At 41.3% G+C, this 18,770-nt stretch overlaps 1 protein-coding gene across 1 annotated transcript in view; it reads left to right on the top strand.

Moving 5' to 3' along the window:
* Position 1: 1 nt before the first annotated feature.
* FAM120A (family with sequence similarity 120A) overlaps positions 2-18,770 on the top strand; it is a gene marked incomplete at its 5' end in the record, with an annotated part of 114,203 nt that continues 95,434 nt past the window's right edge. The window contains one exon of the mRNA XM_011999456.1: positions 2-67. Within this exon, the coding sequence (XP_011854846.1) occupies positions 2-67 (66 nt within the window). The remainder of the gene's footprint in view (positions 68-18,770) is intronic.

Below are 18,770 nucleotides of genomic sequence, written 5' to 3'. Positions count from 1 at the left end.
CTGGTTCCTGCCGCCCGTCTGCATGGCCCACTGCATCCGCCTGGCGCTCATCCGCTTCCACGTCAAGGTGAGGCCGGGGATCCGGGCGGGCCGGGGACCGGGGCCGCGCCGCACCCCTATGCCCCTTCCCAGGGCACAGAATGTCGCCCGGCCGTGGCGGCGCTGGGGGCAGCGAGCTCCCCCTGCCCTGGCTCGGGATAGCCGGGCCGGGCCCCAAGATGGATGGCCGCGGGTGCAGGCCGCGCGCTGCCCAAGCCCGCCTCCAGCTGTCCCTGTTCGGGGTCCACGGCCGCGTGGGGACACCTGAGGGCTGGGAGAGAGCACCGGACCAGAATTCGGAGGCGGCGGTGTCATCATTCCGAATATCCTTAGTTTTTCCCGTCCTATGGAGGCGGGCAGGCTATCACTCACCTTCAACTTTGACAAAATATGACTCCCTTTTCTAATTTAGCCTGTTCTTTCCCAGCAACAGGTTCATCTTGGAAGCAAGCAGGATACAGAGTAATAGAGGGGGTTTCGCCAGGGCCCTCGGGGGCTGCAGATATCACTGCCGCCGCCGCCGCCCTTGCCAATGCTGTTAGCCCGGTGACAGCGAGACGTGTCTAAGGGCCAGTGCCCTGGCCTCTACTTCAGAACGCAGTGCCCTGTCCGTGTCCCTCTTAGTACAGGGTGTTTAGAGAATCTTTCTATGACTTTTTGTGTTAGATTTCAAAGAACCGTGCACTTTGACAGGATGGGATTTGTCAGTTCTGTGACTTCACGTCGGTGTGAAAGAGGGTCTTTAAGGCAGTTCGGTTTTGTAGATCCCACGCGATAGGAGTCCTTCAAAGTCAGGGGGCGAGCTACGCGGGGCGTGAACTCGCAGGATTTATTTTTCGGGTGCACAGTAAGTATTCAGTGACCTTCAGCGGCGCCCTGACGGGTGGGTAATCAGAGCTCTACATCACCGGCCTCCTCTGGCCCTTTGGCAGAGGGTTCCGCAGCTGGCACTGGGCCAGAGGAGAACTTCAGGACCCAGCAGTGACTGTGGAGATAAGCACAGACATGATCCTGGACTTCACGTTCTGATTGCTTGCTTTTTTCATTGGTTTTCTTGAAAACAAATTTTGGGGGCCTTTTTGGTGTCTTAGCTCTCGCCACTCTGCCTTCCATCTTGTCATTCTTTGACATTTCCTTGAAACTGCTGGAGCTGAAAGTTGGTGAAATTCTGTCTTCGCGGTTGCCCCCGGTGCCCGCGACGAGATGGTGGTAGTTAAGCCTAAAATGATAGCGGAAGTCCCACCCACGATCCGGTTGCAATTGGTGAGATGGTGTTTAAGTCGTGGGTGGAGGCGGCCGGCAGAGTCCCGATTGGCCCTTGCGCCTGGCAGACACACAGTTGCCATTCCTCAGGGAAGTTCGGGTGAGAGGAAGTGCCTGCCTAGTAATTTCTGAATCGGAGCCTGGGGCGCTCAGGGAAGTAAGGTGCTGCCATTTGTCTGAAGCGATCCATCTTCCTAATAGAGCGTAAAAGTGTTCAAAGTTTGGTCTTGTTCAGAGATGGAAAAGACTACTTAAAAGACAGGATGGGCTGCACTTACTTGCCTTTGGTAACCGCACAGCTATCTACTTAACTAGTCAGGCGAGTTTCAAGGGAACACTGTGAATATTACTTAGGATTAGAATCAGTGTGTATGCATATGGTCACTGTATCTTTAAAGAACTGTTGAGTTCTTTTAAATTCTACAGTTTCTTTATCTTTGCACCCCTTTGAATGCCTCGCACACCTAGTAGGTGCTCAGAATTCAGACCAATGTGTAAGTGTTTGGAAACTAGATTTAAGCTCCATTTAAGATCGTCTTTTTCACTTAGGTTTCTGGACACGGGATAATTTTGTCTATATTTTGCTTTTGCTAAGCTTTTAATTATTGAGCTAGGATCATATTATAGTGTAAATTGCACAAAATGAATATTGTAATGACTCGATTACTTGGTGGTCTCTTAGCTGGCAACCTTACTTTTTTGAAAAGTGCCTGAGAGATTCAGCTACTAGAAATTTCTCAGCAACCAAGCAAGATGTCAGGAAGTTTGGGTACAATGTTGTGGGGGTTGGCGGGCGTGGGGGGGTGCCTTTACTTTCCTCACTGAAAAATCCTTTGAAGCTCTCTCACTCACGGACTGGTCTCTTTTTAGATGTAATTCTAACAAGCTTGGTTATCTATTTTCTAAACTCAGCTTGAGAAGAGGGTGAAGAGGAGAGTCTGCCAGAGGCAGGAGCACCATTAATAGCAAGAAGTGACAACAAGAGTGAAGATTTAAAAAGCTATAAAAAGCAAACATAATTCTGGGGCTATTTTAAGAAAAGGAAAACAACCCTATGTACTTCAGCAGTCCCTGAGGGTAGTACAATGTGTATTCTATAAGGATGATTTTGAGTCATAAAAATTAATATTCAGCATTCTCTGTTTAAGGGATCGAAACAGCGTATACCATTTAATAAAATATACCCATAAAATGGTTAAAAGGTTTAAAACCATGATGAGGTATCACTACAGGCCTATTAGAATGGCTGAAAGAGAAAAAAATTTGAGCAATACCAAGTGCTAGCAAGAATGCTGAGCAACTGGATCCTTACACATTGCTTGTGGGAATGCAGAATGGCACTGCCACCCCAGAAAACAGTGACAGTTTCTTATAAAGTTAAGCATACATTTATCATACCATCCAGCAATTCCACTCCTGGGTATTTTCCTAATGAAGACTTTTGTTTGCGCAGAAACTTGTACTCAAATGTCCATAGCAGCTTAAATCATAATAGCCAAAATGTGGAAACAAAGTATCTTTTAATAAGTGAATGGTTAAACTGCTGTATAGCCATACTATAGAATGCTGCTTAGCAATAGTAAGGAAGGTGTAGGTAACAACTTGCATGAATCTTTAATTAAGGTTTTATACTGAGTGAAAGAAGCCAGGTTCAAAAGGGATGATTATAAAACTATAGTGATGGGGACCAATTCAGTGGTGCTGAGAGTAGAGGAGAGGAAGGATGTACACATTAAGGGGACAGCAGGAGAGAGCTTTGTGGAGTGATGGAACTGTTCTGTATTCTGATGGTGGTGATGCTACCATACATTAAAATCAAAATGATTCATCCAAAGTAAACGTGTTAATTTTATCGTATGGTAATTTTTTAAAAATTAAGTAAAAACCACTGGCAAAGGAATTGACATGAACTCTTCAGTATATATAATATTGGGTAAATGAGACATTTATGAAAACTTTAAGCATCTTACTGGTGCTTTCTCGTGTTTCGTAAATTGGCGGAGGGGCATAATTTCTTGTTACCCTTGCTTAGAGAAATCTTTTTTTTTTTTTTGAGATGGAGTCTCACTGTGTTGCCCAGGCTGGAGTGCAGTGGCGTGATCTTGGCTCACTGCAACCTCCACCTCCTGGGTTCAAGCGATTCGCCTGACTCAGCCTACCTAGTAATGGGGATTACAGGCGTGTCTGCCATCATGCCCGGCTAATTTTTGTGTTTTTGATAGAGACGGGGTTTCACCATCTTGGCCAGGCTGGTCTTGAGCTCCTGACCTCGTGATCCACCCGCCTCGGCCTCCCAAAGTGCTGGGATTACAGGTGTGAGCCACTGCGCCTGGCCAGGAGAAATCTTTTTTGACTTGGAGTTTATTTCGTTTACAGAGTAATAATTGTATTTTTTGTTCAGTAGTAGTAATTGTATTTCTTTAACCATTAGAAGTTGGTCTACGTGGAAGGAGAGCCAGAACAATGAAAATAATAATAATACGTTGGCCTGTGTATTGACTAGTTTTGGATAGGTCCTGAAATAGCCTAATTTGAACTTGGTTTTAGCTAGTTACTTGGACAGTTTCCTCTTGTGTGCTTTGGGTCATTATAACCTTTGAAACTTCAGTAAATGACTTATGTTTATTTTAAAATCTTGGTCACTGGAGCTTTCATAAATGTTTCTGCTATATGACTTGTGGTATCAGTGTAAGGGTTTATAATGAAGTCCTTCAGATCTTCTGAATTTGCTTCCATTGGAGTTTTGTTAAATAATGCTCTTACATAAAATGGCGTTCATGCTTTAAGTCAGTGGAAGAATGTGAGGTTAGACTATGGTTTAGAATTTTCGTGGTTAGCATAATTACATGTTTGTATTTAGAGATGATTTCTCTTCATGTATACTTGATGGGGGAGAGAATGGTATCAGACCAGGTCCTTGCTAGGTCCTTTCTCACATATGCCATCTCATTTAATCCTCAGAGTGCTTTGTTACCCCATTTTACATGCGAAAAAACAGGATCTAGTGATTAAGTGACATCTGGGGACAAGTCATTAGTAACCTCAAGACGGAAGTGGAGTGCTAAAGTCAAAGTTCAGCTTCTTTGTGTAAGAATACTTTGTGGGTGTGCCTACCTACAATTCACCCTCAGGTCAATTATGATAGCTAACCGCTTCTACTATGTTTTCTAGTTAGGATAGGAATAGCCAAGCTTCTACTCAGAAGAAAAGTTTCTATTCGGAAGAAAAATGTCCATCAGTAGATCCTGAACACTGACAGTATATCTTATTCTTAAGGACCTTTAATTGACTGGAAGATTTTTAAGATTAAAAACTGACCATATTGTACCTCAAACTAGTCATTGTATATATTTCTCTTATTGTACTACTTTTGTCACTAGTTTAATTCACATAGCATAATGTCTTCAAGATTCATTCATGTTGTAGATTGTGTCAGAATTTCCTTAACTTTTAAGGCTGAATAATACTCCACTGTGTATGTGTACCACGTTTTGTTTATCCATTCATCCACTGGTGGATGCTTGGGTTGCTTCCACTTTTTCACTATTGTGGAGACTGAATAATGCTTTTATGAGCATGGTATACAGAGAGCTGTTCGAGTTCCTGCTTTCGGTTCTTTTGGGTATATGCTCAGAAGTAGAATTGCTGGGTCATATGGTAATTCTCTGTTTTTCTTTTTAAGGAATTGCCATACGTTTTCCACAGTGACTGTGTAGGCCATATATTTTATGTCATAAGTTATATAATACATATTATTATAATATAGTTCTATTTTTTCACATTAATGTGATCACGCTATACGTTATTCAGCAGTTTGCTTTTTTATTTGTAAGAAGTCTTTCCATGTCTATACTTAGAGCTCTAAATCTTTTCAGTCCCTAAATAGTATTCCATAATTTATCCAACCCTGACAGATGGTGTACGCATGGTATATACATACAGTAGAGCCAAAGGTATGCACATTTTAAAAGCCACGTAGGGCCGTAGAGTCAACATTGCCAGACCTTCAGACTTTGCAAGAAAGCCAGAAACCCAGATTTTATTTAAAATTATTCCATTTTAAAAATGCCAAGTGAAGGAAAACTTGGTTCTAAGTTAGCTTCAGCTCTTGTGCCAACAATTTATTTGAGCACTGATCTTTATCAACAATTATCATGGTCATCTAAATCTCTTCCTTCTTTTTTTTTTAACTTTAAAATTAAACCTATCAAAAGCCGCTCTGTCTCTTCCTGTCTGCCTCCTTGAACCTTTTTCAGTGATCAAAATGCTTCCATTTCCTGGGGTTACTGCAGTATGATGGTTCCTTAAATGCCACAATCCTCTTGGCCACTTCCATGGTATGTTCTTTATTATGTACTTCTCAGTGTTACATCTTTGGAGGTGAGTGCTAACCACAAGTTTATTCAACATCTCACCATTTCCAAGGCACAGCCTCGCTGTCCTCAAAGACTTCAGCACCTGGTTTTACGTACTTATATATTGTTTATACTGTGTCCCATCAACACAGACACTGACTATTCACATCTCTAATCTGGCATCCTGATTCTGCAACTGGAGTGAATTTCTAATTGCACTTTAGATACTCCAGAGCTTGGACTATATAATTAGTGAGAAAAGTGACCCCACCTTTAACACTTCTGAACGCTGTGTCCCCGTCGCCCCTTGCCACTCCCACCGTCTGTCCCTGCTTGCCTTCTGCCATTTCTCTTTTCCCATTCTGTTGGCTTCCTTTTTAGTATAACGAGCTTGAGCTTCATGATCACACACTTCAGAGTTACACCTTCTACCACCATAGAGTCATGCTTGCTATTCCAGCATCCCATCCTCCCAGTCCCTAGAATAATGACACACCAGGCCAATTCTGGCTCAGCAGTCTCTTACTTAACTGTTATACTCTTCCTTTTTTCCGGTACCCCCAACATTTGAATTCACCATATTTACCCAAAAGCTCTAAGAAATGCTTTGCAAACCCTTTAGTGGGTTGTGAAACCGAATTATTGGATGTTTGCCATTATTTAAAAATGACAGAGAATAAAATAGAATGAAATATCGAATGCAAGGCATATACTATAGGTCAATTCCTTGTTGTTGCACTTTTGTATTCCTGTAGGTAGCAGTCAGAATGGCCTCTGCACCTACCCCTGCTCCCCAGTGGAACTAATCTAGCACAGCTTTGGCAGGGTAGACGGCCACATCTTCAGGGAGGTCACTCTCCTGTTGGGACTTGAGCAAAACCATTAAGTCCAAATTCCTTGTTCAGACTTGTAGACCCTCCTGCGACCTGAACTCATTTGACCTTACTTCATGTTTCACAATCCCTCTACTGTACTTTTTTAAATGTTCCCAACCCAACTGCTCACTATGTCCCCAAGAAATATCCAGCTTCTGCGTATGTCATTCCCTCTTGTTTAACTACTGTACTGTGTCCTACTTTTGCTCATCAAAATTTTACTTATACTTCAAAGTCCATGTCAAATGCCAGCCTTCTTCATGGAATCTCTTGATATTTGAAAAAGTGGACCGGGAATACACACACAGCATAGTGTGTTTGCAATGGACATTCTGTAGTCTGTTGTATTGCAACCACCTGCATAGCTGCATATTTACCTTCCCCAGCCACCCGTAGTCTCCTTGAGGCCAGGGACTCTGTGTTTACTCCTCTTGTACCCCCTTATGCTTACCATAGGCACTCAACTCTAATCAGAATTATTTGCTGCGTTCCATTATATAGCCAGACAAATTATTTCAAAATCTGGATCAATGGCCATTACTTAAGATTTTTTTTTTTTTTTTAATCTTAAATTTCTCATACACTCTTTTCTGACTGGTTCCCAATGGTGATTAATTCTCCTTTCAGCAAACGCTTGAGTGCCTGTTAATGCCCAGGCCTGGAGGAGTGAACAGATTAGGAAAGGAAGGAAACCTTCAGGGAACCTATAGCCTCTGGGTTGAAGAGGTTCATTTAAATCCTTTTTTTCTTGTTTGGAACTTTCTTTGATACTGTAGAACAATATGTTTACTCAGTGAAGACCTGTGAGTGGCTCTCAAGTAGGGTTAACAGTTGAGACATTTGGCAGGGGACATTTGGCAGTGCCTGGAGGCATTTTTGGTTGTCACAGCTGGGGGAGGATGTTAACTGAAGGCCTCTATTGGGTGGAGGCCAAGGATGCTGCCAAACATTCTACAGTGCACAGAACAGCCCCCATAGCAAAGAATAATCTGGCCCAAAATACCAGTAGTGCCAAGGTAAGGAAATTTTGGTATGAGCAAATCAAAAAATTCTAAGCTTTATGCCTTTGTAAAGTCATATAAATGTTTGCAATAGAGATGTCCAAGTATACCAGGAAGAAAGTAATCAAAACCACAACTTAATTTTCTGAATCAAAATATACACAAGTATACTTCCTCCTATGTCTAACATATTTAGATCGACATTGTTCTTCATTTTAGTTTTCTGAAATTTATGTGAATAGGAAGAAACTAATTAACACATATTACACATTGCAACCTTAATAAGCACTACACTGTAGGAATAAATGTCAAATATTGCGTAATATGCAGAAGAGAGATTTTAGGATTTGAAAAATTAGACTACTTTCCAGTAGATTTATAGGCACAATTTTCTAAACAAACCAGGCATTTAAATGAATCACAGTTCAGATAAAAATATTCTTAAATTCTCTAAATGTCTCCATAGAGTTCACCATTTATTTCATTTTTGCTTTTTTTTTTTTTTTTTTAAATTCAAAGTCTCACTCTGTTGCCCAACCTAAAGTGCAGTGACACGATCTTGACTGACTGCAACCTCTACCTCCTGGGTTCAAGCAGTTCTTCTGCCTCAGCCTCCTAAGTAGCTGGGATTACACACCATGCCCAGCTAATTTTTCTATTTTTAGTAGAGATGGGGTTTCACTATGTTGGCCAGGCTGGTCTCAAACTCCTGACCTTGTGATCCACCTGCCTTGGCCTCCCAAAGTGCTGGGATTAAAGGCGTGAGCCACTGCGCCTGTCCCCATTTTTGCTTATTTTTATGTTTTCTCTAGAAGTAAATCTGATGAAGACCTTGCCTGTTATCCAGCTCTTGGAGCGGCACTTGGTGTGTAGTACCTGCTCAGAAAATATTTGATAAATGGATATGAATCACCAGTTACAGGCAAGGAAGTGTGATGACAGAAAGATGGTAGGAAGCAGAAGTTTTAAAGTCCCCATAGAGTTAATTCCAAAATCACTGGTGTCAGCTTGGCCACCTGGTGCAGAGCTTTTATCTTTGAATAAGCCTTTTATGCTTCTTAACTTAGGAGATGTGTTGAGGGCATAAAAGGGGTGACCGCTTAGGGAAATGGGCTGCATTTAGCCACCTTTCCTCTTGTTATACGTGGCTTTGTCACACATTGTTTCTAGGCATCTTAGGGAAAAGTGTAGAGTTGAGCTTGACCCACTGCAATATTTGCAGGGGTGATGATCAGTCTGCATTGTAGAGTTTAGGATCCGTGATTTAGAAACAGTACTTTTGTGCTCTAGTCATTTGGCCTTTCTCAGTTGTCTCTAGAATCAATTAACTTTCTTGAAAGGATGAATTTACCATGTTGGTGTGTTACTGGTTAGTGCAGGGAAGTATACTAGAGGGTTTATTGCTGGAGGGTTGACTTGACAGGTCTGAAGTGCATCGTTCATCCTCTGAGCTGGAGCACATTTATGAACAGTAGTAACAAGCCAGCCCAGACTGTTGGAGGGGGTCACTGGGCTCCGTGGATGAGATGTTTTCATTTCCTGACCTATGAAGAGTTTGCAAGTGTTACTATCTTGAAATAAATAGTATCAACCTGAGGTTCTTTTTCCTAAATTATGAAAATTGAAATTTTATGTTTTATATTTTGGAATGATATTTTAATAAGAATGATGTTACTAGGATTTAGCTGAGTCATTAGATTACTAGAGTAGGCTAAATAGATTATGAATACAAATTATGTGGGTGTCTCCTGCTTTTATCATTTTATTTTTTTATTTTTAAAGTTTGTAAAGTTTAATTTGCATTTCTTTCATGACATCCACTCCTTTATTGTTATTATTATTGTTAATATTTTTAGAGGGAAAAATCAAACAGTTTTACAATTGGAGCATCCCAAATCTGAAATGCTCCAAAATCCAAAACTTTTTGAGCACCAGCATGATGCACAAAGGAAATGCTCACTGGAGCATTTTTGATTTTTGATTTTTGAATTTAGAATGTTGAACTGGTAAGCATAATAACAAATATTCCAAAACCTGAAAAAGCCTGAAATCCAAAACACTTCTGGTCTTAAGTGTTTCAGTAAAGGACACCTAACCTGTGTTATTGAATAACCATTGAAGCAGACTGTGATCACATCACAAGCAGTGTGTGCAAAAGAGATTGCAAAAGCAAAAAAGAAGTATCACCCTTTGATACAGCCTGGCAGATACAAACTATTACATACATGCTATTTGTCGTTAGTCAAAGGAAAAGGAAAACTCTCCCTTTTTATAAGTAGGAAGTTAATTTTGGAGCCAAGCACCTAGGCCTTCTGAGAAGACAGGGAGATACCCTTCTGTTTATTATTATTGTTAATTAAAATTGTGGTAAAATACGCGTAACATAAAATTTACCAACTTAACCATTTTTAAAATGTATAGTTCAGTGGCATTAAGTGTATATGTGTATATAGATATATTTTTTTTTTTTGAGATGGAGTCTTACTCTGTCACCAAGGCTGGAGCGTGGTGGTGTGATCTCAGCTCACTGCAACCTCTGCCTCCCGAATGCAAGCGATTCTCCTGCCTCAGCCTCCTGAGTAGCTGGGATTACAGTGTGCGCCTGCCACCACACTCGGCTAATTTTTGTATTTTTAGTAGAGACAGGGTGTCACCATCTTGGCCAGGCTGGTCTTGAACTCCTGACCTCAAGTGACCTACCACCCTCGGCCTCCCAAAGTACTGAGATTGGCATTAAGTATATTCACATTGTTGTTTAACCACCACCACCACCACCATCCATCCCCAGAACTTTTTCCTCATCCCAAACTGAAACTATGTACCCACTAAACTGTAACTCCCCAGTCCTTCCGTGCCCCAGCTCCTGGTAACCACCATTCTACCCTCTGTCTCTGAAGTTGTGTACTCTATGAACGTCATATAATGAGATCGTACAGTGTTTGTAATTTTGTGTCTGGTTTATTGCATTTAACACAATGTCTTCAAGGTTAATATGTGTTGTAACGTGTCAGAATTTCCTACTGAAGGCTCAGTAACATTCTGTTGTATTGGGTAGACCACATTTGGTTTATCCATTCATCAGTGGGTAGACACTTGGGTTTCATCCTTTCTGTCATTGTGAATGGTGCTGCTGTGAACACGAGTGTACTGACATCTCTTCGGACCCATTCTTTCAACCTAGAAGTGTAATTGCTGTATCATAGGGTAGTTCTGTATTAAGTTTTTTGAGGAATCACCATACTGTTTCCCAAGAGGCCACACCGTTTTATATTCCCACCAGCAATGCACAAGGGATATATTTTTCTCCACATATTCTTGTTGACACTTATTTTCTTTTTTTGTAAATAGTAGCCATCCTAATGGGTGTGAAGTATACATGTCTCATTGTGGTTTTGATTTATATTTCTGTAATAATGAGTGAAGCTGAGCATCTTTTCATGTCCCACTCCCTTATTTTAAGAAATGTTTTCCTTGTTTTTAAGATCGCCGTACCCAATTCTCATTTATTCTAAACGAGATGTGTAAGATAAGCTTATTCAGCTATGATTTCGCCTTACCTGAAGAGATTTCTTTTTAGAGGCATTGCTGCTATGTGTCATAACATTTAAATTGCCCTGCAAACAGCAACAAAACTCTGCCACCAAATTGGAGTTGACTTTTTTTAATGTTCTCATTCTTTAGTTGGACTAGAGTAGGGAGCAGAAGCTTCAGCGTTAGTTTTTCCCACCTCAGAGCTATGGACTGCCCATTGGGAAGAGGCCCCAAACTGCCTTTGTGGTAGTTGTTTTTTAAAACAAAATAATTTAGGTGGACCTATACGCTCTTATGATCAGGTTGTTTTATATCTTCTGAATCAGATAGCGGGCTGGAGGATGTGTCACGTCGCTGCCTGAACGGGTGTAAAATTATTCTGAAGAAAAACCAGGTTAACGGTGTTTTCCTAGTGTCAGAAAATCTATGTATGAGAACCCATAGCGTTTCAGGTCCTGTGTGAAAAGCATAAAGAAACCTTTTTACGCAGCTTCCTTAAAAGTACGTAGGAACTGACATTTGTCAAGTGCTTATTATTTGTGAATGCTTCTGAGCTGTTTACATGTAGTATGTTTAATCATCGCAGCTACCCTATGAGATAGAGGAATACTATTATTCTTACAGATGAAGAAATGGAAGTACAGAAAGTGTTAAAGTAGGCAGTGGAGTTCACCCAGCTGGTGCCAGAGACACAAACCTCATTGTAGAAGTGTTTCTTCACTGGAGACTAGGAGTAAGTAACAGTGTGAAGTTTTTTTTCTTATGGGGTCGTCCCGTAGCTGTGTTTCAGAATTAATAAACAATTATACTTGCCAAGTAAGCTTGGGAGTTTTTTAGTCATTATTCTTTGTAAAAGTCCTGAGTTTTGATATATCTGCCTTTTTAATGATGAAATGTAAATCTAATGAGATAAAAAGATTTACCTAGGAATATTTGGTAAATTTAGAGTGGCATAAAATCATCATCTTAAATGAAGTACAGAGTACTTTCTTGAGACCAGAAATGGGCCCTTTTGCCACTTCTTAAACTTCTTAACACTAATGGCACCTACCGCATTTCTTGGGGAGGGGTAGACAGGGAGGAAGAAGCTGGGAAGTAGTGTTGTGCTTCCCATGCTGGCTGCCCCAGGTTAGAGTGTTCTTTTGGACACTGGCCCCCTCATCACTTCACAAGCGATGAGAAGCAGAATGCTCCTCGGGGTTGTTTACAGAAGGAATTTGAGAGTTTCACTTCCTTGATCTCAAAGCTTGCATTTTGATAGAGTGGAAATGGTAGCCCTGACAAAAATTAATCAAGGCCTAGTGCTTTTGAAATGGCAGATACTTTCAGTGGCTACTAGCCTGGGACTTTCAGTAAGGAGGCAGCTCATAGTTCAAAGTCTGATTTACCTCTGGTGAGTGACTTTACCCCCTTTCAAGGGCTACCTGTAAGTAAGTGTTTTCAGGGCTTAATTTTTTACGTCATTTTGTTCTTCGAGGGGGTTCAAAATGAAATAATCTCAACATTGTGTTTAATAGTTTTAACTCACTTCTGAAATTAACATTAAGAACTGGAAGTACACATTTCATTATATTATGCCCAGTCCAAGCCAGGTGTTGGAAGGCCAGGGAAGAGAAGAAGCAGATACGTAAGAGTGAGAGAGTAGCTTAGTACAGGAGAAGGAAAAACAGGAAGGCGCTTCAGAAGACCAGATGAACAGCATGGGAGCTCAAGTCTGTCAGACCCTGAATCCCCAAAGCTTCAGCCTGGTACTTAATGTTTATTCTTAATTAAATAACGCCTCGTAAGTTATTTTGATGCAACCCAGAATCTTTTTTCCATTCCCACCCGAACGTTGCATTGTATCATCTTTTTACCCCTGCTCATATCCTTGACCAGATTTTTAACCAGACTTTCCATGATTTAAATCTTAAGGAATTGTATATTGGGCCTCTTACGAATATTCTTAGTAGTTTGACTGCATTTATTCACTCATAAATTAATTGGTAACCAAATTCCATACTCTGTAGATTTTCCTGTTTCTTTCAACTGGACTATCTGTGGGAAGTTTTCTGTTTTTATGTAATAGGCTTTTTGAAACTTGCATTTAGGCCAGGATTTATTTTTCCCGTGTCTGTTATACTTTGTTCATCTAATAAAGTGGTTTGAAATAGTCTTTCAGCTGATGTCTTGTCTTCTAGAATATTGACTTTTTTTTTTTAGAAAAATGAACTTATTTGGAATAATTTTATAGAAAATTTGCAAAGGTAGTAGAGACTTCCCCAATATCCTTCACTCAGCTTCCAGGGAATGTTCACTTCCTGCTAGCTGGCACAGTGATCTAAACCAAGAAACTAGCCTTGGTAGACTACTGTGAACTTCATTATGGACTTCATTTGGATTCCATGTGTTTCCCAGCAGTGTCCTCTTCTGTTCCGGGACTCTGGTCAGGACCTCTGGTATCCTCCATCCCCTGTCTTCTGGGACAGCTTCTGTGTGTCTTTGGTGATCTTGACACTTTTGAGGAGTACTAATCAGGTGTTTTATAGAATGTCTCCAATTTGGGTTTGTCTGATGCTTTCTCTATATTAAATTATGGCTGTGTGTTTGGGAGAAGACTAGCCCAGAGGTGTAGGGCGCTTCTCAGCACCCACATGGCACATGGCATTGACTTGGCTTAGCACTGGACAATGCCAACCTTGGTTGCTTGGGTAAGGAGCTGTCTGCAGGTGTTTGCTCTGTAGTGACCAGTTTTCCTTTCGCTCATTTGTAACATCCTCATCCCTTGGAAGCAGTAATTAAGTCCAGCCCACATTCAAAGGGGAGAGGGTGAAACTCTGCCTGTTGGGGAGAAAACTATATGGTATTATTTGAATTTTTCTGTAGGGAAAACGTGTCTCTTCTCCCTTCATTTATTTAATCATTTATTTTTATCATTATGGGCTCCTGTCCTCTTTCTAGGGTCATAATCAATTCACTTGGGGTTATATCCAGCTCTGCCTTATCCTTGCTCACATTGTCCTGGCTCTGGCTGTGGGAGCTTTCTTGGGCTGGCCCGTGTGACACATGCCATCCTTTTGTTTTGGGAGTGCTTCCTTGCTTTCTGGACCTACAAGATGCTTTCGGTGCACCTTGTGTTTTCCTGCTCCAGTGTCAGCTGTCTCCAAAGAGAAGCCCTGGTTCTTTGTCATGGAGAAGGTGCCTGGAAACCTTGGTCTGGGCGCTGGTGTGGTCCTGCTGCTGGGGTGTCTCTGTGTCTGGGCCCTCGTAGCTGACAGCTTCAGGTGCTCCTGCTGCTTGGGGGCCCCTGTGAGGAGATCTATGTGGACACCAGATCTTCCATTGTTTCTGTACCCACCTATGTGTGCATTTTCGCCTGAATACCAGTTCTCACTGATGTCTCATGGCTAATCCAGCACCGTGAGGTTCATTCTAGCCTTCTCCTTTTGCAGATTATTTGTAGTTTCTCTGACAGTGAGGACCTGGCTCATATAGCATTTGCTTTAACCCTAGTGTTCCTGCAAAGTCATTTCAGAATTGTTAATGCAGATTCTGGGAGGCATGCTTACACAAGTGGAGGACACTGTTTCCCAGGTACTCAAGCAGTTTCAGTGAGGCTATTTCATACATTTTATAATACAATTGTATACATTTGTCAGTCTGCATTCTACCCTGGCATCCCCTGACACCCTGGTTGATTTGTTTTTTCATTTGCATACATTAAAGTTTATTCTGTGTGTTGTACAATTGAATGAGTTTTGACAAATGCAGAGTCATCTTGTTCCTACCACCCCTAGGCAATTGACTTTTAACTCTTTCATTCAGAGTTTTTTCTGATTTTCTTTGCCAGATCTGCTGTCACCACCGCCCCCCCCCTTTCCCCCATTGAGTAACTGCGGAACTACACTTCCATACTTCCGTTATTCACCCATGGAAAAGGACATCCTCTCTGTTACTCTTGTGGTTTTTAATGCCAGGTTGCACTTCCTCAGATGAAAGCACAATTAATTTTAACGAGAGGGAAGGGTTCTAGAATTTTAGAAGTTGAAGGAATATAGAGATCTGTGAGATTTTACATTGGTTTTTGGGGAGGTTGTCCTGGCAGGTTGGGTATCTGGGGCAGAGCTGGAGCATGGACTCTGATTTACGCCCCCCTCCCGCCCCCCTACCCTCTTTACTCAGGAGACTTGAGAAAGGAAAGATGGGCTGAGGCCAGCTTGGGAGAGGTCCTACCTTTGCTGCAGGTGTGAAGCTGTGTTCATGGGTGTGGTCCTTTATTTTTTGTTTTAGGACACAAATTCTAGCAGTTAGATGTTTGTTTAATGCTCTGTCTGGTTTTGGGAAGGATTATGGTATTGTTAATCATTTGCAAATTAGAGTCGTACTGAATTATTAATAGTTCAATCACTTTGCTTTTTAATGCCAATTTAAATCAAGTGTTCTGAGCAAATAGGTGATTCTGTTATAGGTGGAGGAAGGAAGTAATTGTGAAAAGCCCCACATGCCACCTTTGTTTTTTTGGTTTTTTGTTTCTTTTTTTTTGAGACGCAGTTTCACTCTTGTTGCCCAGGCTGGAGTGCAGTGGTGTGATCTTGACTCATTGCAACCTCCACCTCTCAGGTTCATGAGATTCTCCTGCCTCAGCCTCCTGAGTAGCTGGGATTATAGGCGCCAGCCACCACACCTGGCTAATTTTTTTGTATTTTTAATAGAGTCGGGGTTTCACCATCTTGGCCAGGCTAGTCTCGAACTCCTGACCTCAGGTGATCTACCCACCTCGGCCTCCCAAAGTGCTGGGATTACAGGTGTGAGCCACTGTGCCTGGCTACCACCTTTGTTTTATAAGGTTCTACTGGATATTGGCCTGTACTGAATAGACTGTATCTTACTAGTTTTCTTTGCTAATTTAAGGACTCTTTGGGGAACCATCAAATGCAACACCAAAACTGGGGCAGTTTTTAATTTTTTTTGGTGCTTGCTGGCTGCCAGCACCAAGCTAGACCCTTGATACAAAGATGCGTAAGCTGTGCCCCTTGTCCTCTTGGAGAGACATACATGTAAAAGAACAGTAGTTTGTCTGGAGTGCTGTAACAGAGAGATGACCAGAGTGTAGGTATGGTTTATAATAGTACTTCCTCAGCTTTTTGTTAGGTTTTTTTTCTTTTAAAAAGGAATTTTTAAAGCATAATTCAACCACCCTGATTACAACTATGTTGGCCTTTGCCTTTTTCTTTGCAGCCTTTTACCACAAACGAAGTTTTATATAGTTGTGTATACACGATATTGTATTCTGAAATGCTTTTGTTTAATACTTTACCTGAAGCTTTTTCTGTTTCTCCACAGTACAGTGTAGTGACTGTGTCTATCTCCGTAATTTATTTTTTTCCCTTAGGAGTCTACCGTGATCCTTTTTATGCTTCTAATGTTGTTTATTTAGTGAATTGGTTTCTTAGGCTCTATTTCCTGGAGTGAGGTTACCGGGTTAAAGAGTATGAACGTTTTACAGCTCTTGAAATATATTGCCTGCTGTTTTACAACACTGACCGCATTACTTGAAAGCTGCCAGATTAGACCTGATCCCTGCTACTCTCAGACTTCATCATCCCCCACTTTTCCTCTTGATCCCAGGGTCGGAGCACAGTGGGTCCCTCTGTCCAGGCAACAGGCCAGGCTCACTTCCTGACCTTTGTACGTCCCCCGCCCATGCCCCATGGATACTCTCCTTGAAGGTCCTGCCCAGGGCCAGCCCCTCCTTTCAGGTCTTGGTTAGAAAGCCACTTCTTGTGAGATGCCTTTGCTTCCACTGTGGGCCAGCAGCCCCTTCTCACCCAGGCGTTGTTCCCCACCCTGTGAAACTAGGAGATGAGTGCTGGCTGTCTCTGAACTCCCTGCTGATGGAGGTGGGCGGGGCTGGGCTCTCACCTCCTTTTAGCCTCTGTTTTAGTTCTGCCCAGCTTCCTTCCCAACATGTGTGAATCTAAGGAACAAGCTGCCTTTTCTAGATCTCCTTGGAGGAGTGAGGGAGGGTGAGCCAAGAAAGGAGTGGTCACTTACTGTCTCCTTTCATTTTCGTGTCTCTTAACAGGGTGTATAGACTTAACTATTAAAGATGTCTGGAAAAAAGCCAGTAATTTCTAATGATTTTAAAGTAGGTTAAAAATCACTGTAAATGTAAAGTTGTACATAATAAAAGGATTTGAGGTAAAGAACTTGGATTAGAAATTACCATTTCTAGAAGTGAGAGGATGAAGCAGGCCTAATTTTAGATTTTTAAAAAATCTATTCTGTTTTAGCTGGTGTACAGTGTTTTTAGATTGAGGGATAAAACAGCAGTTTCCTATTCTAAAGAATAGAATGTTATTTGACTGATTGGATGTTGTTGCGTTTTTTACTTATGAAGTAACATGTTTTTATTGAAATATTTACCAAGAATTCAGAAAGTGATTTCTTCTTTTACGTACGCATCTTGAAAAGGTTTGCTTTGCCTCTCAGTGAGATTTCATTATAGCTAACTTTCCAACAAAATGTGGCAACTGCTTTTATTATGAAAGTTGGTGAGAAGTGAGGTGAACTCTACAGTGATGTCCAGTAGAATTATCTGAGGTAATGAGACTGTTCTGTCTGTGCTGTCCAATTAGTAGGTTAGCTTCTGGTGTCCTGTGACCACTCAGTACTTAATTTTGAATTTAATTTAATATAAACTTTCTCTCAGTGTAGCCACACATTGGACAGTAGTTTTAAAAACTTAAGGTTAAGACTGGCACACATTTTTCTCCTCTAAGGCCCTGTGGAGAGTTAATACTCCATTGTTACTGGAATCACCTAATTTAGTTTAAATTAATGTTCTCTAAATTACCTTATCCATTGTAGAAACAAAAAAATCTGCCAGAAATTTAGTTGTGTTAATGAGTACGTGAAACAGCAGGAGAGAATTCGGTGGTCTTGGACTGTAAATCGTTCGGAACATGTTTTCCAGGTGTTTTTGCTGTATTTTTGGACTAGAGAGAGTCCAGAGGACTTTGACTTCTCAGAGGTGTTGCTTCTCTGCTTGCTCCTTCGTGTGTTGTGGAAATCTGAGGTAGTGTGGATGTTTCAGTGGGGATTCAGCAGAAGTAAAGAGGGCGTCTTAGATTTTTCATCACTGAAAAGGCAGTTGATGTAGACCTAGTCCTGACATAGTGTGTGGGACTTAGAATAAGCCCGTGGCAGTTACATTGAGGGTGAATGTGTGCATCCTTACACAGTCTCCACGTGTGGAAGGCTTTAGGAGGATAATAACTGGTTGACAGGTAGGCGAGGGATCATACTTTTATTTTATTTTTAAAATTCTGATGATTTCACCTGACGCATTTGATCTACTTTGAAGAAATGGTTTGGTTTCATTGACACTGGGTGGCTTCTTTCTGTCTCCCTCTTTCCCACCTCTTTGTTTTCTTGTGTCTTTCTCCCCGTCTCTTCCTTGAAAATACTGTCATGGGGTCAGCTGGCTTTGTGTGTTTTCAAGCAGGGTGATCTTTGAGCTTGACAAGAATTGAAAATTGATTTGTAGTCTAGATGGGATCATAAGTTACTGACAGGAGATGATTTAAATGCAATGTCCCACAGAAATTTCTTAGTGGAGCAATGTGTCGCAAACTTTATTATGGCATTTTTTTGACTGTTTGGCTTTCATGGATAGTTTCCATAAATGTGATTTTTCAGCTTCTGTGCAAACATTTCTGCTTATT

Source organism: Mandrillus leucophaeus, unplaced genomic scaffold, assembly GCF_000951045.1.
Source record: "Mandrillus leucophaeus isolate KB7577 unplaced genomic scaffold, Mleu.le_1.0 Scaffold593, whole genome shotgun sequence".
In the NCBI taxonomy this organism is placed as follows: domain Eukaryota; kingdom Metazoa; phylum Chordata; class Mammalia; order Primates; family Cercopithecidae; genus Mandrillus; species Mandrillus leucophaeus.
The sequence above is the reverse complement of the archived record's forward strand: the minus strand, read 5'-3'. Positions and strand labels throughout refer to the sequence as shown.